We start from the raw sequence: 22,213 nt of genomic DNA on the forward strand, positions 1-22,213 counted from the left end.
ATTTATTTTCATTGAATGAAAAAGGCAATTTCTCTCATTTTATTCTATATTGCATGATATTCGACTAATTTTATGGTCCATTTTCTCTCTATAAAAGGCAAGTTAATTAAGTACCGGAGAAAATTCTAATAAGAATTCAAAGTGTCATTATCTTTTCAAATAAAGTCTAAGTTAACCTTGTTTCAAATAAGGGCCCAAAGTGCCCATATCAATTTCAAAGAAGACATTGAAGTGATTATTAGCATTTCAAATAAGGGCCTAACCTTACTAACTTACTAGTTAGCAAAAAATTCCAACCAATCAAGGGCGTTTTTATCAAAATATAATTTAAGTTATATTAAATAAAATTATAAATTTTTTAATTTTTTTTTTTTTTTTTTAAAAAGAAGGGGAGAAAAATGAGAAAACACAAGCGGGAGGGCGCCCCCTCCTGCCTGTGGCCATTTGCCTCATTATCGATGGGGCGACGATGAAGGCCGACAGGGTCACCGGTGCTTTGGGGAGGGTCGGTGACCTTGGCTTCCGCCTTTTTTTTCTTTTTTTTTTTAAAGAAATTTGTTTAAAAAATTAAAAATATGAAATCACCCTTCATATTTGGTGACTTCGGGCTTTTCTTTGAAATTGATATATGTACTTGATTCTTATTTGAGAAAAATAAGATCACTTTCGGGTTTTTATTTGAAATAATATTCATTTCATATCCTTATTTAAAAAATGAAAGCACTTTAGATTTTTATTTAGAATTTTTTTCTTAAGTATTGAGCCCAATTTTAGGCTCCAATTATTTCACTAAAAATGAATTATTTGAACTTGTATCGTTTGAAATAGTTAGTCAATAATTTTTTCATTATCGACTACAAAACGTGTCTAAAATTGTGAATAGTGAAACTTTATATTTTTTACGCTCAATGTCGCGACCAAATTTTTTCGGGTGTGAAGCACCTAGAGTTTTGGCTAATGGATTGTTAAGCTTAGACTTAACTCGGGCTCTTCCAAGCCCATACTAATTCGGGACTTAGGTTCAAGTTTTTTAACATACAGATAGGTTTTATCTAGGAGTCGCCACTAATATATTTTTGGTGGGTCGATTAGAAATCCAAATAAAGTAACGAGAGTTTTACTTTACTCCTACAAACCAAAGACTAAGGGTACGGGGACTTTAACGCCCTTTCGGTACCTTTCTTTTTATTTTGAAAAATGTTTTGCAAGCAGTTTGGATTGATTTTAAATTTATTTTCCTAATCATGCGGGTGTGCAATCCACCAATTTAACACCCAGATAAGCAATAAATAAATTGCAAAAACTTACCGAAAGCATCTGCAATGTTAAATTAAAATTCACATCAACAACCCTAGATATAGTTTCTAATTAACATGCAATTTCTTTTTTGTTTTCACTTATTTAATGAGAATCATGCCTTATGCGATGCATGCTACTAATTTAACATGAAATGACATGACATGTCATGTCATGGTAACATGACCTAGCTATATGACGTAAATAAAATGTAATCTTTCCTAATGAATGAAATTGATTTATTCTAAGGCAATTTTTGGTATTTTCCATGAAATTCGAAATTAGAAAAATGCGAAAATTAACTAGCTAGATTAAGATTCTATCTAACTTATATTAAGAATTAGGTCAAGCTAAATCCTAATTTAAACTAAGATATTATCTTAACTTAGCAGTCTCTAACATGCAACCTAAGATGCAATGATGTGAAAAGAATGCCATAATTCTAATTTTCTTTTTCTTTTTCTTTTTCTTTTATGAAATTCGAAATTTAAAATTGCCAAACAATTAAACATGCAATCTAAATTAAAGAAAACTAACATCATAAATGAATGCCTTTTTTGGATTTTTTTTTATTTAAAAATTTGGAATAAGATTGCAATTCTATATTTGCAAGATAACCTTAAGATTAGAAATATTCTAAAACAAACCTAATCCTAATTCAGATTTTTTTGGATTTTTTTCCTTTTACAAAAATAAAATTGATTCAACCAACACGACGACAAATTGATATCCACAAAGCAAACCATATTTTGCGCATGAGATTGAGTTGGCCAATTTTATATAAATCACGAATCGAATCTTGCGCACAAGATATGGTTCGCCAATTTTATATAAATCACGAATCGAATCTTGCGCACAAGATATGGTTCGCCAATTTTATATAAATCACGAATCGAATCTCGAGCGTGAGATCGGATTGGCGATTTTTCAAGTGATTACGAGTCAGATTTCGGGCACGAAAATCGAACTGACAATCACAAATTTCACAGGCTATTTCATGTCGGAATCTCAATCACACATTGATGATTATTTCAAATAAATAAACAAGATAAATAATAAATAAATAAGAAATCTACCTAATTAGCCAACGGCGGCTCGTAAGGTGATGATGAACACGGCTTCACGACCCACGACCAAGGCTGGCCAGCGGTGTATTTGCGGTCAGGAGACCCGAAGTCTGTTCTCTATTCTTCCACTAAAGAATATCTCCACATGTCTAAATTCTTCATGAGCTCCCGGCCTAAAATTAATCTTCTTCTTGCATGAAGTGAAATCATAAAACCCACAAGTTGTATATACGAGACAAAACTCAACAGAAGACAAATTCACCGCTTGCACTTATTTGACCAAATTGTGATCTTTTTCCACCTGCGGCAACTTTATCTCTCTTTTCCGAACACGTGAGACACCACGGTTTTGTTGCTGGACGTAGACAAAGGCACCGGTAAACCCTGCAAAAACAGAGGGTAGTAATCTTCGGGGCTTGGCTCAGCAATTCGTGGTGCTGCTGGGATGCTTGGGATCAGCCGGAGATGTTACGGTGGTGCTCGGAGACGGCGAGCGGGGGGGCTCAGCTGCTGCAGGTCACGGGCGGAGCAGAGGCACTGCAAGTGGCGGACAGCGGACACGAGCGGTGGCTTCTGGCCTCAGGTTGCAGCGGCGACGAGGTGGACGGGGTCGCGAGCATCAGCGGCGGGCGTCAGTGCTGGGTCACGAGATGTGCAGATTGCAGACGAGGCGGAGGCGCGGGATCTGGAGGTTGTGAGCGGCGCAGGAGCAACGGCGTCGGGGTACTACTGCAGTGCAGCGACAGCAGACGCGGGAGGACGAGCGCGCGTCGACGCTCGGGCGGAGAGGCAGGCGCGGGTCGTCGGGTCGCGGAGGCACGCGAGTACAGGCGAGAAAAGCGACGGTGAATGGGTTGCAGGTCAGCTGTGCTCTGGTGCACTTTTCAGCAGAAGGAGAAATCCCCGCTGACTTTTCCCTTCCCCCAACCAACGACAGAACAAAAGGAAAAACCAAGGGAGAGCTTTTTCTTCTTTTGACCTCAACTCGAGAGAAGCCCCACTTTGTACGGCCGCATATTCAACGTATGGCCTCTTCTTCAAACCCTAAGCATTTAATCTATTTATAAACCTCGAGTTAAGATTTTAATTTTTCCAAATTCATATCCAGGAAAATTCCTTTTTCCAAATACAATATTTATTTTTAATATAATTTAGGATTGCAAAAGATTCTTCTAAAATTTGAAATTTCGTACAAATAAATCCAATTCACCAAATTAAAGTCCGAACTATTAATTTGAACTCATTTATCACCTACTAATATAAATGTAAATTAAAATAAAACGCACCTAAAATTATATCTTTATGCAATTAATTAATTAACTAATATTTTTAAGGGTTAAAATTAATTCCTAATTTTTTAATGCGATAAATGATTAAATGGGTCGTTAAAATTTAGGTGTCAATAACACTTAATTGTGTAAGTTATATAACAATTATTTTTTAAAAATATTTTATAAATTATTTATACTTCACGAAATAAACCAGTCTCTCGGTTAAGGCAACTTCTTCATTGGGGCAAAGCAAAACGGGTTAATTACCGGTTCGTCGCTAAAAACTGCAAGAAACCTCCCCGAAATTACGCAAAAATCTAAAAAATTAATTTAAATATTTTTAGACCCCAAAAAAAAATTTAATATTTGATTATTGAGATTTAAATAAATTAGCAACTTCCTCTTCTTCCTCCGATTCTGTTGCGGAGCCAATCAGGAAGGAAGGAAGGAAGGAAGGAGGAGGAGAAGACGACCGGTGATCCCATCGCCGGCCGGTCGACGGAGATCCGGCGATCGCCTTCGATTCGCCCCGATCGGGAGAGGGGAACCACGCGAGCGTGCGGCGGAGAGGGAAGCGGGCGCGCGAAGATGAGCCGGGACGACAAGAGCAGGGGCTTGATCGGCGGCGGCGACCCCCAGCACCAGAGCCCGAACTACTACGGAACGTTCCAAGGCGTCGCGAACTACTATAACCCTCCTCCTCCTCCTCCTCCTCCGCAGCCGCAGCCGCAGCTCCCCCAGCCGGTGATCGGATTCCCGCAGCCGGCTCCTCCTCCGGGCTCCCCCGGATATCCCCAGTGCTATCATTACGGTTATCAGACCGTCGGAGGTATTCATCTCGTCGTGCACGTGCTGATTCTTTTGGGGTTTTGAGTTTGATTTCGCGAATTCTTTTCGTGAGCGTGTTTGGAAATCGCCTTCAGGATGGAGATGGGATGTTGAATTCCGTTTCTTTTTGCTGATGTTCTGTATATTTTGGTAGAATTACGACGTCCTGCGGAGATTGCAGCTTCATCTTGGCAGACATAGTGATTGTTACAGCTAGAACATGATGATCTGTTCGTTTGTTTTTTTTTTAAGTATTGGTTCTTCAATCTGTCTCTCAATCGTAAATTTCATATTTTTCATGTTAATTAGTGGTGTCTGCTGTAAGAGTTAGTGGATCACTTGATATAATCGGCTTTGCTTCTTGATTGTATGATGCAGAAGATATGATAGGCTTGATAGGTTCTGTTGCAATGATGGGAAAGACGATGTTTTCCTGTGATTTTGATGACCGTTTAAAACACTTCGGTTGCTTACAACGTCTCTATATCTCATTGCGTGTTCTTGTTCGTTAAAGGTTATGCAGTTGTGGAGGGAACACCCATCAGAGAGCCGCGCTTACCTTGCTGTGGTATTGGCATTGGCTGGTTCTTGTAAGTTAATTTTGATAAGCCACGTCTCTTTAGTTGTGCAATGCACCACCTGAATTATCTGAGTGCGCAATCAAGGGTTAGCAGAAGTTTTAAGGGCATGCATTCTTTGTAACGCAGTATGAGGACAGGAACTAAACTATCTTGACATCTTACATTCTCACAGTGCAAAAGATAAAATTCATCTATCGCTTGATTTATCTTCTCATTTGTAAGTTGTGCATAAAAATTCATCTTTGTTGTATGCACAAATCAATCTGCTTTTGTTCAACTTGGTATCCTTTTTCATAAGCACGCATTGCCTGAGAATTAGCCAATTGGATGGAAAGCAATTGTCTATATTACTGTTAAAAATCCTAATATCTCCTCAGGTGGGCAGAACCTCCTTTGAGAACAACCTTATATTGGTTAAACTGAAGACTTGCACCTGTTGTTTTGTGTTTCAGACATCGTTTTGATTGATCTGTGGATCTTTTCTTCCAATACGTATTAATCAACATTAGGTAGCAGACAGTTAACAGCAACGGGGATTTTCTTTACATGGTCAATTTTCCTTGACCAGTGTGTATTGTTGTTAGCTTAACATTATGTTCTGCCTACGCAATCTGGGATGAATTGTACTACTAAAAGATACATATAGTTTGAGAGAGGGGGAGGGGAGCAACTTTAAGTGTTATTATAGTTACGGGAAATAAGAATAATAAAAGGGAACTAGGGAATGATGGTCATTCTAGGAACCACAGCAGAATTTGCAGAGCGAGATATCAAAAATTGAAATGCAACCTAACTTTTTGAAATGAAAAATTTGGAAGATATTTTGTATCTCTCATTCTGTTGGTAGCTTCAGACCAAATAATTTCTGAATTTTGTCACATAGAGGTGGAGCAATTTTTTTAAATGAACAAGCAATTTATCTTCCAAAATGTTGGACTTAATTGTAGAATTTTGGGGTTACTTAAGGTTGGTAAGTGATGCTAATTACGTCATCTCATTTGCAAGGTTCTTGATTGGTTTCTTTCTCGGTGGCATCCCCTGGTACCTTGGGACTTTTCTCCTTATTTGTACCTGTCCAGATCGGCGAGAAAAGCCTGGATATGTTGCTTGTGCAATAGCTGTAAGTGTCTATTCTCCATTGTTATACTTTATCTTGCTTGAGAATGACATCCTTGTGTTAATAGATGAGGTCCTAAGGGTGTGCATGGTTTGGGGGTGAGTGGTTCCCAATCAAGAACCGGGAACTGCCCGTTAAGAATCGGTTTCGAAAAATTGAAACTAAGAATCGCCTGCTAGTTGCATGGATCCACCTGGGAACCGGACTGTCAGTTCGGTTTGGTTCCCGGGTAGATCCATAGAACCAGTTCAACCTCCGCGCCTTTCCCTTTTCGCCCTCCTCACATCTATTTATTTTGGCTCTCCTTACCATGGTAACTTTATTCTCCTTAAGTACTAGTGCTGTGGCGGCAGCAGTCATGACCCTCGCGCCCCTTTTGTCCTGACCACCACCATCATCTTTGCCACCGCCTCCGCCGTCTCCCACTCCTCCCTCGAGACCAACAATGAGGAGGACAATGGAAACGATGAGCCATTCTTAGATCTGGAGTTTGCCTTGTCCGTGAAAATGAGGACGATGGGAGGAGGCCTAAGGAGGGGGAGGAGGAAGAGAGGAGGTAGAAGCGGGACGAGCCCAATAATGAAGAGGACGATAGTGACACTGAATACAGAGGTGGCGACGAGGATGACGATGACGTGGAGAGAGAATTCAAGTTTGAGCGGGGGAAAGAGAATCAACTCACTATTTCGCCAAGTTCGGACTAGGACTCAAAAGGTGATGAATAGATCCAAAGATGAATTGGAGAGGAAAAGGGAGGTCGGGGAGATTTTGAACTAACAGAGACGAGATGGAGTAGGAGAGTAGGAGATGAGTAGATCCGGAGGTGAATTGGAGAGGAAAATGGAGATCGGGAAGATTTTGAACTAACAGAGATGAGATGGAGTAGGAGAGTAGTGAATTAAGATAGGATGGTGATTGGAGTTCTAAATTTTAGATTTGCTAATTTCGAATTTTTTTTAAAATTAAAAATTAATATATTATTATAGTATAACCGATCCGATCCCGGTGGGCGGGTGGGCGGATCCACCCATGGAACCGGGAATCGGGAATTGGACCGGTTTCCTTAAGAACCATTGGTTCTAGGCGGTTTGGGCAAGTTCTGGTTCTTTTGCACACCCCTAGATACTACCAGATCTATTCACATTGACTTGCTCACAATATCTTGGGAACTCAACTCAATTTTGGGCATAGCAACTTTGGAGAATGCTTAGAACTTTAAGAATTCTCTGATTGGACTTGCATCATTCCTTGATCCCATGCTTGGTGGCAGGAACACCAAAAAAATCTGTTTCCTTCACTTCCACACATAAGGTTACTTGACCAGCATATGAAGCTGTCTTGTTGCTTATTTCCATGGAGCTTCTACCAGATTATTTTGCTCCTCGTGTTACTATTTCTAGGCACCTTAACTCAGTGAGAAACTGAGGAACTTGATTGTTCAAGCTGCATGGACTGATAATGACACCCAGTAATTGCCTTGCCAAGAAATATCAGTGTTGATAGTTATAAGTCCAAAAAATATATATCTCTACCCAATAGAGTTTACTTTTTGTAATCTAATGCTGATGAATAGTTGGAGAAAATATTTATTCCTTTTGTAGCCTATTCCTCGTTGCAGTTCATGCTTGGCTTTCACTTGAGAGAAAGTGATAGCATTTGCAAGTTGCAACTGCTGTTCATAAATTAGCTGGCCCATATAGAGCTTATTTCATTATTTACCTGTATCAGTGTGTAATTTCCATTTTTGTGATCACAAGTCTATTTCACTTGCCGAGTGAGAAGTTCGTTAACACTAACATAGCTGTTCTTATTTTTGACATTTCAGTCTTTCCTTGCTGTTCTTGCTGTTACTGTGGGTGCAACAAGGGGGCCTCATAGGTGGTGGTGAGATCGTACTACGGGACTCCACAATACTTGTATAGTGATGCTTCAACACTGCTGAAAAGTTTGCTGCTATTGTACTGTCATTTTATCTAAACATATTCTTCTAGATGTAAAGTAATTTTTAAGTTTGATGCAAAGAGTAATAACAAAGGTTTACGTTTTCTGGTGCTCTTTGTTTGGGGTTAATTGCAAAGGTCAGGTAAAAAATTTTGCAATTATTCCACGGAGATCAGTAAATTTTTTATTTAGTCTCGTTCTGGTTTCATCTTCAAAAACTGCAGCAATCTAGTGTCTTGGGTTCATTTCAGTCTAAATTTCAATTTATTCGCAAATATAGCATGACATGCTAGCAATATCAAGCTTCACACGCTAAACGGAATGTTTAAATAGGTCTGGACATGAATGTTTGTAGCTGTGGCCGAAGAGTGGATTTAGTAATGGCATAACAGGCTCAAGCTGATTCTATTGTTGTTGCGATGTTAATAGAGATTAACGGCAGCAGTATGACAAACATTGGGCGACCAAATTTGAGATATGGTGACCATGGCGAGAGCTTAATCCAGTGACCAATTTTCGATTAATCAGTGTTCTTGATGTGGACAGTGAATGATGAACGTATCTATTATTATTTTGGGTTGTTGGCTTAAGGTAAAGATTTTGGTGCTGTACTTCCGATTAACGTGGTGGCTATGTTGGCGGCACATCAGTCCTATCATCAAATCAACTAGTTGAGGATGCAGACTAGAAGATTGGAAAGAAGAGGCCAGAAATGGAGGCGGCGTCGGGGCCATTGCCAAGCCATTGACAAGGGCCGCTCGCACCAGGCATTGCCGCCACCCCCTTCTAATCATCCGTAGGAGGAGCACATAATCGAACCGATAAGAGGGTTTGACACAGATACTCCGAAAGGTTTGGATTAACCTAGCTGCTGTCTTCGTCTTTGTTCCCTGAAAGCCGCGATGAGACTGTCTGAACATTGCCCAAGATTGAACGAGGTTTCCTAATTCTGGGCAGGGCGGCTGCGGTTGATTGTGTGTGTAGTTGTATGAGAGAGAGAGAGAGAGAGAGGGGTTGGCGAGGCAATCGCAGCCCTTGCTGGCCTCGCCGCCGAGTCACTAATCGGAGAGGGCCTTAGACCCTCGACATTGTACAGACTAATAAGTTCAAGAATCTTTTAGGGACATGTGCAAGACAAGTCCTAAAATTTATAAGGAAAGTGCAATTGAGTCCTAAAACTTACAAATAGTGTAATCAAGTCCTAAAATTTGTCAAATTGGTTTAGTTGAATCCTAAATTTAATACCGTCAGATTTATTAATAGAAAATGTTGACGTGGCCCCAATGTCATATTTTAAATGAATTTTTATTTTTTACGTGGCTTTTTAAATTATTTTTATTTAAATTTTTTAAAAATTAGATTTAAAAACTAAAAATGAAAAACTAAAATTTATTTAAAAAACAAAACTGTTAAAAAAAAAAAAAAAAAAAAAAAATGGCACCGCGAGCATTTCCGTTGCGGTTGCCGCCCATCGCGAGGGGCCGACGACGATTGCCGGCCTTGGGCGAGGCCGGTTGAGGACACGCCCGAGATCTAGGCACGTCGGCCCTCACGAGGGCCAGCAACCCTCGCCCTCCCTGCGAGAGGCCTTGCTAGCCCACGCCTAGGGTCGTCGATGTTGCCTAGATTTGGGTGTTTCGATTTAGCTCCATTGCACTTCCGACGCCGTGCCTCGACGCTGTCCAAATCTAAGTGAGTGGGTTCCGAAGGGCAGGGGTTCCGTCGTCATCATTGCACCAGACTGTTGCCAAGCCATGCCACCATGGCCCCAACGCCGTCCCCAGCAAACCAACCGTGACCCTTTGCAATGGTGGGCGACTATCGTTCCTCGATGTCCTACCGCTAATCCTCCCAACGCCATCGTTGCACCGGACTATTGTCATCGCCCAGCCGCCACCGACGACTCCACCCGATCTAGCGTCGAGGACGCCTAGATCTGGGTGAGCATCGCTGACCCTAGGCGAGGGCCGGCGAGGCCTCGCCCAGGGCGGGCAATGGTCACTAGGCCTCGTGAGGGGTAGCGAGGTCTCCCACAGGGAGGGCAATGGTTGCCGGCCCCTGTGAGGGCCGGCATGCCCAGATTTGGGCATCCTCGCCCGACCTGGTGGGGGTGGCTCGCCCTCGCCTGGGGTCGACGACCGTCGTCGGCCACTCCAAGGTCTTTGAGGCGGCGTCGGAAGCACCACCGGTGCCTTTTTTTTTTTTTTTTTTGCACAATTCTGTTTTTGAAATAAATTTAGCTTTTCCTTTTCTGTTTTTAAATCTAATTTAAACAAAAAATAAAAATAATGTTAAAAGACATGTGCATAATAAAAAAATCATTTAAAATGCCACGTCAGCGTTTTCCGTTACTAAGTTTGATTGTGTTAACTTTAGGACTTAATTGAACCAATTTGACAAGTTTTAGAATTTGATTGCACTTTTTGTAAATTTTAGGATTCAATTACACTTTCTTTGTAAGTTTTAGGACTTGTGTTGCACATATCCCAATCTTTTATTCCATAATCCCTATCTATCTCTTAGGGGGAATTCAGAGGAGCTTGTAAAGTGAAAAAATGTTCATCTTCTCACTTGAAAAACTCGACTTGAAGTCACCAAAATCACTCAATTATGATAGGCTATTAGTAAGAGCAAGGACATGAGACCGGCATGCCGTATTAGCGTGCCTGAGGACAAGAGAGGTTTTTACACCTTAATTATGGTTCATGGGTTAACAAAGAGTCCTATCATTGATCACATAAAAACAGATATTATTTGTACTATAGAAGTTCATATATAATTAGGAGTGAAATTAATCTCATATAAGATTTTGTGCGCCAAAGTTCATAGGTGTCCATAAAACTATCAATCCGGTGCTCGTCGAGTTCTACCAAAGTATGGACCTATCTATTAATTTTTTTTTAAATTAATCGATACTTGAAAGTGCTAAAAAGATATTTTCCACCAAGGTTTTATTAAGTACCAAGTAGTAAATAAAAATAAAATAAAAAATAAAAAACAAAAGATAGAGATGGAGAGAGAAAAGAAGCACTAGGGTTTGGGCCGTTTGCATCTCTTGTTTGTACCAGGCTGACTATAAAAGCACACAAAACCCTAGCTCACCACTTCCAGCAACGAGGAGGGAAATCATAGAGAGAGGGACCGTCGCGCCTCCGCAGATCTCCACCGTCTTCCCCCTCTCGCCTCCGAAATGGTCACCTTCAGGGTCTGTACTCTCTCTCTCTCTCTCTCTCTCTTCTCTCTCTACTTCGAAGCTTGCATCGATTGGCCAATTGGCGAAAATGCTCGGATCATCCGACGGCTTGGTCGCGCGCGCGTGTCTATCTAGCTTCTTGTGCCGTTTGATCCGTGCTCTGTCTGCCGTGTTCCTCGTCGTCGGATAGGGAGAATGATGATACCATAAAGTTGAGGTTTTGATGGCTGGTTTTTTCGTGGGAACATCTGATTGACTGCGAAAACTCGGGTGCATTTCATGGATTTCTATTGATGCGTTGCTAGGGTTTAAAAAATTGGGTTTTGGGGATGGGGAGAACGAAACCATAAAGTTGAGGTTTTGATGGCTGGTTATTGTGGGAACATCGAGTCAACTGCAAGAAGTGGGGTGCATTTCATGAATTTCTGTCGGTTTAGGAAGTTGGGTTTTGGGGATCGTGTTTTTTTTTCTGGGTCCTGAGGGAATTTGTATGTTGCGCGTTGCAGTTTCACCAGTACCAGGTTGTGGGTAGAGCCCTGCCCACCGGGGCGGATGAGCACCCGAAGATCTATCGCATGAAGCTGTGGGCCACCAATGAGGTCCGCGCCAAGTCCAAGTTCTGGTACGTGAGTAATGAGATCTTTGGCTTTTGGGCACTGTGCTAATGTGCATGATACCACAAAATATGAATGTCTTTGTTGAGAAATTTGCTTAAGAAGTGGGTTGATTGATGTGGGTTAGGTATTTCCTGAGGAAGCTGAAGAAGGTAAAGAAGAGCAATGGCCAGGTGCTCGCCATCAACGAGGTATGTTGCTCGTCGATTGATGTGGGATTGCTCTATGAATTGATTTGCCATGTTCTTATGATAATAGGAACTGCATGGTATTTGCTTGTGAGGTTCTGTTCTGATTTCTTAGGAATGTTTGCTTCCATATTTCTGAGTGATGCATTAGTCTGTAGACCAGAAGTTGAAGCTTGGTTTTCACCCCATTTTCCTTAATTGCTAAAATGGATTTTCTCAATATCATTTATGGTAGTCATCACTTGGAAGTCTTTTCAGACAGAAGGTCAACACTTCCCTCATAAATTATGTAGCTCTTAGATTGGGAACTGTCCTTGGTATGTATTGTTAAGAATGAAGAGAAAGCTGGATGTATTTCCTTTCAACTATGGAATGTAACCATCTCGTAGTTCTGGGAAGTTCCATCTTTCAAAGGCAGAATGAATCCTGTGGACTAGTTTCTGATCTGCAAAAGCTGGATTTTCAGTTTGTATGGTACAAGCCAAATCCACTTTCACTCTAAAAATTCCTTTAAATGTTTAAAAGTTGCATATGAACTAGGAGTTTCCAATTAGTAACCATGAACAGAAATTTTTTTCATTGGACTATAGTTAATTAAAGCTTATATCTTTCAACAATCCCTTCCTTTGCGATGGGTAACAACTATTGTTTGACCATCAAATAGTCAGGATCTGATTTATATCAGTGAGATTTATTCTATTTTTAGGTGCTTTCCTTTCCAAACCTTTGTAAGAAAATTTCTTTGGGACTTGCATCCTGCAAATCTTCAGATAGGCTGGATTATGGTATATGATATGCATTATCAATATCTGATACTGTACTTGTTCATTATATCTCTCCCTAGATGCATGATAGTCTCTTTATAAACAAATGCATGATGGACATGCAAAAGTAGGATGCTTGCATTTTTAGCAGCAACAGACCCTGGCAATTAGTCGCATCTCCTATATTGATTTTTAAATAGACACAAATATGCATAACTCTTTGACCTATGAATAAGAGGTTTTCCTTTGCTCTATGTTTTACACTTTCAATTACTTGTCTAACCTTGAGGGGTGATGCCATATGCTCTGAGGTGCCTAATCATATGTGAGGTAGCTTCTCTGTTTACTTTATCTTACTAGAGTCACTTGCAGATTTTTGAGAAGAACCCAACAAAGATCAATAACTATGGGATATGGCTTCGTTACCAAAGCCGAACTGGATACCACAACATGTACAAGGAATACAGAGATACCACACTGAATGGGGCTGTGGAGCAGATGTATACCGAGATGGCATCTCGCCACAGAGTTAGGTTCCCGTGTATCCAGATCATCAAGACAGCCACTGTTCCAGCGAAGCTTTGCAAGAGGGAGAGCACCAAGCAATTCCACAACTCGAAGATCAAGTTCCCGCTGGTATTCAAGAAGGTTAGACCACCAACCAGGAAGCTGAAAACCACCTACAAGGCATCAAGGCCCAATTTGTTTATGTAATCCCGGCATTTGTTGATCTGAGTTATAGGATCGTCAATAGTTTTGGTGACTAAGCAGCCCCTCATTTTCCTCCGCTTTTTTCCAAGAAGTTTGTCGTTTATCTTAGGACATCGAGCTCTTTGAAATTCCTATTTTTGTTTCGACTTTTGGTGATCAACGACTTGCTTGATGTTGGCTTTTCCCATAATATCGTTAGCTCACTTTACGCTTACCTGGATATCATGTGTTTGTTTCTTCACTATCCATGGTAGGTACTAGGTACTTAGTTCTTAGAACAATTGAAGCCCCACAAACAAGAAGATGATGGAATGCAAATGAAAGCTTTTTTGTCTTAGATTTTCACTCAATGAGATGACATTTAGTTCGTCCTCGACTACCTGTTGATATCTGGCCTACACGGGGGAAGTACTTGATCTAATAGTTAGACCAAGAGGCCTTACGTGTTATGCTCACTTTTTAAGTGCTATGTGGGGGTAACAAAAGTAATCCACTTTGGCCTTGTTCACTGGATGCACAAAGCAGTAAAAGATGAAATTTAGCAACAACGTGAAATCAGACGATGTGGCTTGTCCATCGGTGGACAACGAGAAATTCTCTCGACTTGTTGATCAGGGACGAGAAAAATGTGGAAACCATACGACAATATAAAACAAAGCTGATCTATCAAATTCTTGTCGTGAAGTTTAATATGGTTCGCTTGCTCCGAGAAATCGATCCTAGTATGTCTCTAACCTTGCTCATCGAGACGACCACAACTGTACTGGAACACAATTATAACACGAGAAATTTGGCCTTGAGGTAATAGTAAACCCTTTCAACAAAGTTCAGAGAATTAACATTAAACAATGCCTTGGAACGTTGTGCTAGAAGAAGATAGTCTACCTAATCTCATTCATGATTCTTTGAGCAATTGGCTTCTTGGGTTTTTGATCCCTTACGTATCTTGTTGGGAATAATTTGCTCTAATACTGTGGCTGAGTTGAGTCGTCTGAGGTTTGGTATCCAAGAAGATCACTTGTGCATTTAATGAAGGTGGTCATTCGATTGTTACAAGTCAAACCCAACAGACCCTGATCACCCTTACGCTTCTTTCGTTTCACATTGTCGAACACACTCTCGACACAAATTGCGATCGACAAATAATTCACGTCCGAAGAGTAGGCAACTCGTCTGTCTGCTCCACAGACTTCCTCGGGAATCGGGGGACTCTGTCCCAAATTTGCAACGGCTCCAGTGATATATCTCCTTCATAGCTCACCGATGCTTTAGGAATTTCTTGTCCTAATGTTGTATCCTCTAGATATTAGGTTTCTCTTGATCTCTATTTTTAGTGAAAGATGCTAAATGGAAACACCTACTCTTAGAAGTAGCTATTATGAATCGAATAGCACAATACATTCATATTTCCTCCATAGCATATTCAGACAACCCAACCAAATCTGTATGCGACAGAAAGGACAAGATCTGATGATCCAATCTGAACATGCAAAATTAATATCACAACCATCAAGCAACTTAAAGACCACCATGAAAATCAGATAAGAAATGATTGGTCTCGCTGCAATACTTTCTTGGTATTAAAGTTCAGTAATCAGATTGCGCAATGTTCCTTTCTAAATAAATTGAAACAACACCAGCTCAAAGAATTTCACATTATCAGTGCACCAATGTTCCGCAACGGGAAGATAACGGGCTTGAATGCAAACAGGTGTGCCACTAAGAGCAACCATTCTCTAAGCTTGGTCCAAACTTGCTTAGAAGTGATGCTAAGATTGGAGATACTTTTCTCAGCCAAAAAATTGAAGATCTTTTACTTACCAGTGACACATCTCATCCCACACGAGCAAGAACACACACTTCTACCGAAACAGAGTTCTTCCACGGAAAGAGAACTTTTGCAAAGATACCCTTCCATGACCATCACTTAATACATAACCTAGAGCATCTCCTCTGCCAAAAGATGACCCAAAATTGAACAAATTCTCTTGCAACTATTAAATAGCTTCTTTTTAAATATAGAAATGACATAAAAAGTTCTTCCCCTAGTTGGCAGACACTAAATTTTGAATAATTGCGAATGACATACAGGGCATCAGGCAAATCTAAACTATTAGCAGATAAGGCAGCTCTCAATGAGAAATTAATTCCGAGATCTCCCATGAATGAGATGAATCCTCAGGTTACCCGTAACAATAATCCAACATAATCAAGGCTTGAATGCTGAGAAGGCCACCACAGAGTTGTGTCCTCCAAATCCGAATGAGTTTGATATGGCTGCAACGACAAACACACAATTAACCTCAGATGCACCGTTCAAAATGATGTCCCTATAATAACAACCCTATCAGGGGGAATTACTAACCAACATTCACTTCATGCTGTTGCTTCTTGTTTGCGACAGTGTCAAAATCCACAGAGGGCTCAGGATTCTGAAATTGATAAAATTGAATGTCACAGACACATAAATCAAAGCAGACAAATTGTTCTACAAAAGCAAAGTTCTTCTACAAGACAGACAAGTAGCAACTTGTAAGCATGAGATAGGAAGGGAAAGACTATCAACAAAGAAATTGACTGATTGACTATTAATGTTATGGTTCTCATTTGTCATCTGCTTCCTTTATAATATCTCGTCCACAAAAAGAATATACTTTGCTTAAATGTCTTTAGTCTGCAATAATATTTCTTCTCAACAATAATAGTCACTTGAGGCTTCTTTTTGGAATACCTCGTCCTTTGAAGTACTGCACAAAGATGATTCTGTAACTTTCTTGTGTTAAAAGTTGGTAGTTTTGATTACACGCTAGTTTGTAGATTATAACTTCACACAACTTGCCAAACATATTGATGTTCATTACGAGGTGAATCTATTGGTCTTTTCATTAAAACAACATTCATCATTTCAGAGCTGACAGCTATTTAGAAATGAGCATCAAGTAGAAGTACATACAAATTGGTTAATAGAGGGATGAAGCCACCCTGTTGTGATTGCTTTCACTGTGGCAATAGCTTCCAAACCTCCAGCAGCACCAAGACAGTGTCCAATCATAGACTGAAACAGTATTATTTTGTCGAAACACGTCAATCAGGGATAAAAATAAATAAATAAATAATATAAAAAAGGGTGGAGAGAGAGAGAGAGAGAGAGAGAGAGAGAGAGAGAGATTACCTTGGTTGCATTTATTTTGATCTCTGAGGTATTTTTGAACACCTTTTTTATGGCATTAATCTCGGCCAGGTCCCCAGCAAGAGTTGAGGTTGCATGTGCATTTATGTAGTTAACCTGAACAGTTAAGAAGTTGTACAATCAAGTTATCTCTGGCACCAAGTAGCTTTTAAATGCTCAATTTCCAAAGGCAGGCATGCCCTCAGATAACGACAGGCAACCATCAGATTCTGCAAATCTAGGGCTATATGCCCATAACAAAGATGTTTTAGAAACTACAGGGGTTCCTTAAACTAAAACATAAGGCATCCACCATTCGAAGATCAGCTCACAATATTACAGCTTTTTGTTTAGAGCCATCAGCCCTTACATCTAAATTGCCTCATGAGTGATTATAGAGCAGCATTATTCCTAGTAAACATTGTGACATCACTTGAGCAGCTATCAGGAAATAATCAACAGAATGTGCAAGCCATATTCATCACTTAAAATGAATTCAGTCAACACATTTAGAGGTTATCTTTCTCCATACCCACACTGTCAAGGTAGACAACAAAGTCTCATCACAACACACACACACACACACACACACACACACACTACAGGTAAATACTCACAAAACTTAAGTGTTTTTAAGTATTAGCTGCTTACAACAAAACTTTCAGTGTCTTCATGATTTAACAGCATGATAGTACTACTGATCTCCTAATGCCTTCAAATTTTAGCTCTGAATTTCAGTTCATTTGAATTGTTGTGCTTTTCTAGTATACCTGTTTGGCTGATAGGATACAAGTCCTCCGGAAGCATATTTTATCTGTAGCACTTAAAAGCTTGTCATATAATTTGGCTTAAAATTCCAATTGAGTGATGCCTAAATTACATAACCAAAGAAAATTTCTTGCTTCTATTAATAGCAACTCGGGCACAAAAGAAAGACTCTCACGACATTTTGGAAGGGCCACTTGTTATGTTGTCAATTTAGACTTGCCACAACCAGCTATTGGCAGATTCATCAACCAAAAAGGCTGCAAAGACCTATTTCTTTTCAAAGGTGAGGAAAGATAGCCATATCAAATTCTTGGATTGACATTAGCAATACCTTCTCAAGCATGTGAAGCACACACTGCCGCTTTTTGGGGAGCACATTTTGAGATATGTTTTTTAGATTGCCTTCAAAGAAGTGAGGAGAGACAGTGTGTGCTCCACACGGTTGTTACAAAGACCTACATCTTTGCCCATCAAATATGATGCTTTTTGAACTAGGATTAAACTAAGAACTAGATGGTTTAAAAAAACTGGAAAGGCCAAAAAAATGTGGGCAAATGCTTTTGAATAAATATCTTGAATACTTCAGTATCGAGGTTGAAGATACTACAACATATCATGTTGCCAACCCCTTTTAGTTGGAAAAGGGCTTGGTCATTATTTGTGGTTCATTTGGCAAGTGCAAAGGCATATTTTATGCGAAAGGTAAGGAACCAAGTAAATATGAAGATTATAATGCTAAAACTTATAAGGAAAACAAGCAATTTTTTCAATTGTTGAAGAATGTGTGACGAAACAGTAAAATTCCTCAGTCAATTCGTAATACCCTCAAAATCAAGGATGTATAACAAAACTAACAATATATAGAAAAGAGATCAATTGAAAAAGTCCACAATGCCAAGCACAACATAAAGGCTGAAGGAAAGTAATACTATGATAAAAAATTTGTGAAAGGAAGCACGGACTACCTCCTCTGGCGACACCCCCGCATCTTCAAGGCTCCTCTCAATGCAAGAGGAAACACCAAGTCCATCAGCCCTTGGATCAGTCATGTGATAAGCATCACAGTTAACTGCACCTCCCAAATACTCAGCAATAATTGGTGCACCTCTTTTCATTGCGTGCTCCAAGCTCTCCAATACCTGGACAAGGAATTAAAGTCTTGACAAACAAGTCCAGGAAAAGTATTTGCTTTGGACATAGTCTGATACCAATAGTGAAAGCTGATACAGTTGACATGCACACAAACATAAAAGTGCGCGCATGAGAGAGAGAGAGAGATGAAACAAGGAATCCTAATGCACAGTGAAAAACAAATGAACACAGGGATTCCTAAGAAAATTAAAAGGGGCGAATCACCAATTACATATTCCTCCCATATGGACGTCATACAAGTGCTTTTATTGTAAAACAAAAAGGAAAAGACATATATGAAGAAAAGGAGACAAAAAAACACATGCATATTGTGATGCTTCTCTGAAACTAAAAAGTAAATGATCTAGCATAATCAATTGTTCCACACCATATTTAACAGCATCTAATTCTAACAATAAGCACTTTTAGTAGTAGTTCGTGTCTTTTTGCAGACTGCTACGATACAAACTGAAGCGCTTTTCATTAAGGAAGAAAAAACACTCAAAGCAGTATAGACAATATGGAAAATTAGAGTATATACTAAAGCTTACCAAAAGTCCTGCTCCTTCACCCATGACAAAACCATCGCGATCTTTATCCCAAGGCCTTGATGCAGTTTGTGGATCATCATTTCTCTGAGACAAGGCTCTGCACGCAACGAAACCACCCAAGCCAATGGGAATAATGGCAGCTTCAGTTCCACCAGCAATCATCAGATCAGCCTCACCCCGACGGATGTGATTGGCAGCAGCATAAAAGCAATAGTTGGAAGTGGCACATGCAGTTGAGATGGAATAATTTGGCCCCATGAAACCAAGTTCAATGGCAATTAAGGCAGATCCCATATTTGTTATGGCATAAGGAATAAAGAAGGGGGTTATCTTCCTGTGACCTTTCTCAATTAGATTCTGTACTCCATCGGAGAATACAGTCAAACCACCCATACCCGTCCCAACAAGTACACCGGCTCGCTCCTTTTCGATCTGCAAAGAATAATTTCAGCAGTTTAGTAATTTTGTCATTTAAAAGGAACACTGCCCATTAAGAACAAGGTACTATTCCTGGACACAGGCTTAACATTGCAACATCAGAATTACTGCCTCCAAAGCCAAGAAAAGCTACTTAGGAGGAAATGCAACAAATAAAATCGCTGTAATCTGCACACAGAACTTGCAATGGTCACATTCTTTCATCCTCTAGGGCCAAAAAACAAATTATTCAACAGAAATAGTGGGTTTGGCAAATTTATCTCCCACAACATAAAGACTATGAGAGAAGTACAAGAAAATGTTTAGGCCCTTCCCTCAGACATCCATGCTCATCTCTCTTTGCCTTCATAACTGCTTGAAGCAGTGGGCTTTGTTTAGGAGGCTAACAAGTGAAAAATAAGAAAAATACCCGAAAGATCAAATTTCCCGTCCTCTCCCTCTCCAAAAATTTAATATTATTCTATATTTTCCACACCAATTTCCATTCCCCGCATTTTCCCTCGCTTCCCAAACACAGCAGAGGAGAAATCCAAATAGCAGAAACTGCAGGTCCAGTGTGATACCAATAAAATGAATTTCTATTCTTAACAATTATATTCAATAAACATCAAATCAATGTACTCGAGTATGTGAGATCATATTTATACTTCAGGGGCATCATTTTCAACAGAGGAAGTGTACATCGGAGGATGCAAGGGATTTGACGTTGTTGTTCTAACATTGCAATTGATGCATTGGTCTTTGCAAAACACGAGGCAGACAAATGTGTGTTAATGAATAAACCAGATGATCTGGGCTACAATTTAGACATGAAACAGTCAAGGAACTTGAGCATTAAGCGAAACACAGTTGATGCAGTTACAAACATTGTAAAAAAGGAAGACAAAATAAATTAAAAGGAAATGACTTTTGAATCTAAACCAGGAAAAATTCATAGCCTAAGGGAAGGCAAAAGAATTCATGTTATAAAGAGGTTTTCCGAAGGAAAAACAAGGTTGAACAGTTGGTATAAACTGAGACAAACTGTTCTTCCTAGAAAGGAACAAGGGAAAAAGATGTCCCCGGTACCTAGGTGCAAAATAGCCACGAGAAAGAGCAGACCCCAAAGTCTCAAACTTCCATTCTAAAAGTCACTTACAATGCTTGATCAACTTTTAAAGCACTATGATTGCAATGCCAGCAAACGTGGTACACCCTTGTCTACAAATTTTACTACCAGTATCCATTTACTCATCAGAGAACTCACTCGATCTTCCAGGAGTTAGCTCAACTAGGAAGACAATGAAAAATGAAACAGTAAATAAACGATCTCTACATCAGAACAGGACACAAAGAACATCCAATTAACTTCCACCATGCCAGCTTAAGAAATGGGTAACTACAGATTACCGTTGGCTTGACATTCATTCATTACGCACTGAGCTCAAAGCTAAAAACAAAGGACGCTGCTTCATTAAAACATTGAGCAATCTGATATCATTCAGATCCAATATCAATGATGCCACGCAGATTAAAAGATGATCCCACCATGCAATTACAGCAGCAGAAAAACGAAATCAAAAGCCCAGAGCCACAAAACCTTGGAGAGCCTATCGCCGCCGAGATCAGCATGCTCGAGCGCCTTCTTGCCGGCGACAATGCAGTAGCGCAAGCAATCGTCGAGCCGCCGGTCGTTCTTCCCGTCGATGTACCCCTGCGACGAGAACCCGCGGATCTGCCCGGCGAAGCGAGTGGGGAACTTGGAGGCGTCGAAGCGGTCGATCGGGCCGATCCCGCTCTCCCCGGCGAGCAGCTTCTCGTAGTAGGCGTCGACGTCGTTGCCGAAGACGGAGACGAGCCCAGTCCCGGTGACGACGACCCGCTTCCTGGGGTCCGTCTCCCGCTTCGGCGCGGACACGCCGGCGGCTGCGGCGGCCCGGACGACGGCTGGGACGGCGACGGCGACGCGCCCGTGGGGCGGGCGGCGGCGGCGGGGGGCGGCGCGGAGCCGGTCGAGGGGGGAGACGCGGAGGGACGGGGAGTGGAGGGACTGCATGGCGGAGAGAGAGAGAGAGAGAGAGAGAATGGCGGTGGCGATGATAACGAGGAGGGAGAGGAGGGAGGGACGAGAGGGAGAAGAGGGAGAACGAGGATTTAAGAAACAGCGGGTGCTGTACCAAGGTCCTGTCCTGTCTTTAGTTGTTGTGGAAATGAGATTGGGGAGAGAGAGAGAGAGAGAGATTGATTTATGAAGGTGAGACATGTTTGTTCATGGCGTTGGACCAACCTGTGCTGGTGGGACATGTTTGGTTACTCTTGCGTGCATTGAATAGACGGCATGGCTCGACTCGAAACTCAAAACTAGACCTGATCGATGGATAGGTCGATAGACATGGCGGGCCGAGAGGAAGCCGAGCCGAGGTCGATGGAGATAGCTAGGCCGAATGAGTAGCTCAATTCATCATGATTAGTCGTTAAATTTGGTACATGTATTAAAGCGGATCCGAACTGTTGTATTTGATGGGATCCGCAATTTTTCAATGGTTTAAATTCAGTTCGGTACATATACTTAATTCGTGCAATGATTTTTTCTAATCAAGATTGTT

The 22,213-nt window shown here is 40.7% G+C and overlaps 2 protein-coding genes across 3 annotated transcripts; one reads left to right on the forward strand and one right to left on the reverse strand.

Moving 5' to 3' along the window:
* Window positions 1–4,038: 4,038 nt before the first annotated feature.
* Window positions 4,039–13,791, forward strand: LOC104440797 (60S ribosomal protein L18a). 2 transcript variants are annotated; one of them, XM_010053770.3, is made up of 6 exons: window positions 4,039–4,463; window positions 4,977–5,052; window positions 6,049–6,163; window positions 11,801–11,916; window positions 12,036–12,099; window positions 13,233–13,791. In XM_010053770.3, the coding sequence occupies exons 1-6, from the start codon at window positions 4,223–4,225 to the stop codon at window positions 13,572–13,574; spliced, it is 954 nt and encodes a 317-aa protein (XP_010052072.1). In that variant the 5' UTR covers window positions 4,039–4,222; the 3' UTR covers window positions 13,575–13,791. The 2 variants fall into 2 exon arrangements, with proteins under 2 accessions (XP_010052072.1, XP_010052071.1); XM_010053769.3 differs by lacking the exons at window positions 4,039–4,463; window positions 4,977–5,052; window positions 6,049–6,163 and adding an exon at window positions 11,152–11,306.
* Window positions 13,792–15,111: 1,320 nt separating this feature from the next.
* LOC104440798 (3-oxoacyl-[acyl-carrier-protein] synthase I, chloroplastic) lies at window positions 15,112–21,828 on the reverse strand. The gene is made up of 7 exons (XM_010053771.3): window positions 21,208–21,828; window positions 19,191–19,622; window positions 18,474–18,647; window positions 16,744–16,857; window positions 16,525–16,626; window positions 15,937–16,003; window positions 15,112–15,848 (listed from the first exon to the last, which is right to left on the reverse strand). The coding sequence occupies exons 1-7, from the start codon at window positions 21,661–21,663 to the stop codon at window positions 15,781–15,783; spliced, it is 1,413 nt and encodes a 470-aa protein (XP_010052073.2). The 5' UTR covers window positions 21,664–21,828; the 3' UTR covers window positions 15,112–15,780.
* Between the last annotated feature and the right edge of the window lie 385 nt (window positions 21,829–22,213).

The sequence above is a fragment of the Eucalyptus grandis genome, chromosome 4 (genome assembly GCF_016545825.1).
Source record: "Eucalyptus grandis isolate ANBG69807.140 chromosome 4, ASM1654582v1, whole genome shotgun sequence".
NCBI classification, from domain to species: Eukaryota; Viridiplantae; Streptophyta; class Magnoliopsida; order Myrtales; family Myrtaceae; genus Eucalyptus; species Eucalyptus grandis.

Bases quoted from the DNA above. Each gene is read 5' to 3' on its own strand.
- LOC104440798 (XM_010053771.3), bottom strand. From the start codon at position 21,663: ATGCAGTCCCTCCACTCCCCGTCCCTCCGCGTCTCCCCCCTCGACCGG. The intron at 18,648-19,190 runs GTAAGCTTTAGT...TTCCTTGTCCAG, and splicing joins GTGAAGGAGCAGGACTTTTG to GTATTGGAGAGCTTGGAGCA. The intron at 16,627-16,743 runs GTAATCTCTCTC...ATACTGTTTCAG, and splicing joins TCAAAATAAATGCAACCAAG to TCTATGATTGGACACTGTCT.
- LOC104440797 (XM_010053770.3), top strand. From the start codon at position 4,223: ATGAGCCGGGACGACAAGAGCAGGGGCTTGATCGGCGGCGGCGACCCC. The intron at 4,464-4,976 runs GTATTCATCTCG...TGTTCGTTAAAG, and splicing joins CGGTTATCAGACCGTCGGAG to GTTATGCAGTTGTGGAGGGA. The intron at 11,917-12,035 runs GTACGTGAGTAA...GATGTGGGTTAG, and splicing joins CGCGCCAAGTCCAAGTTCTG to GTATTTCCTGAGGAAGCTGA.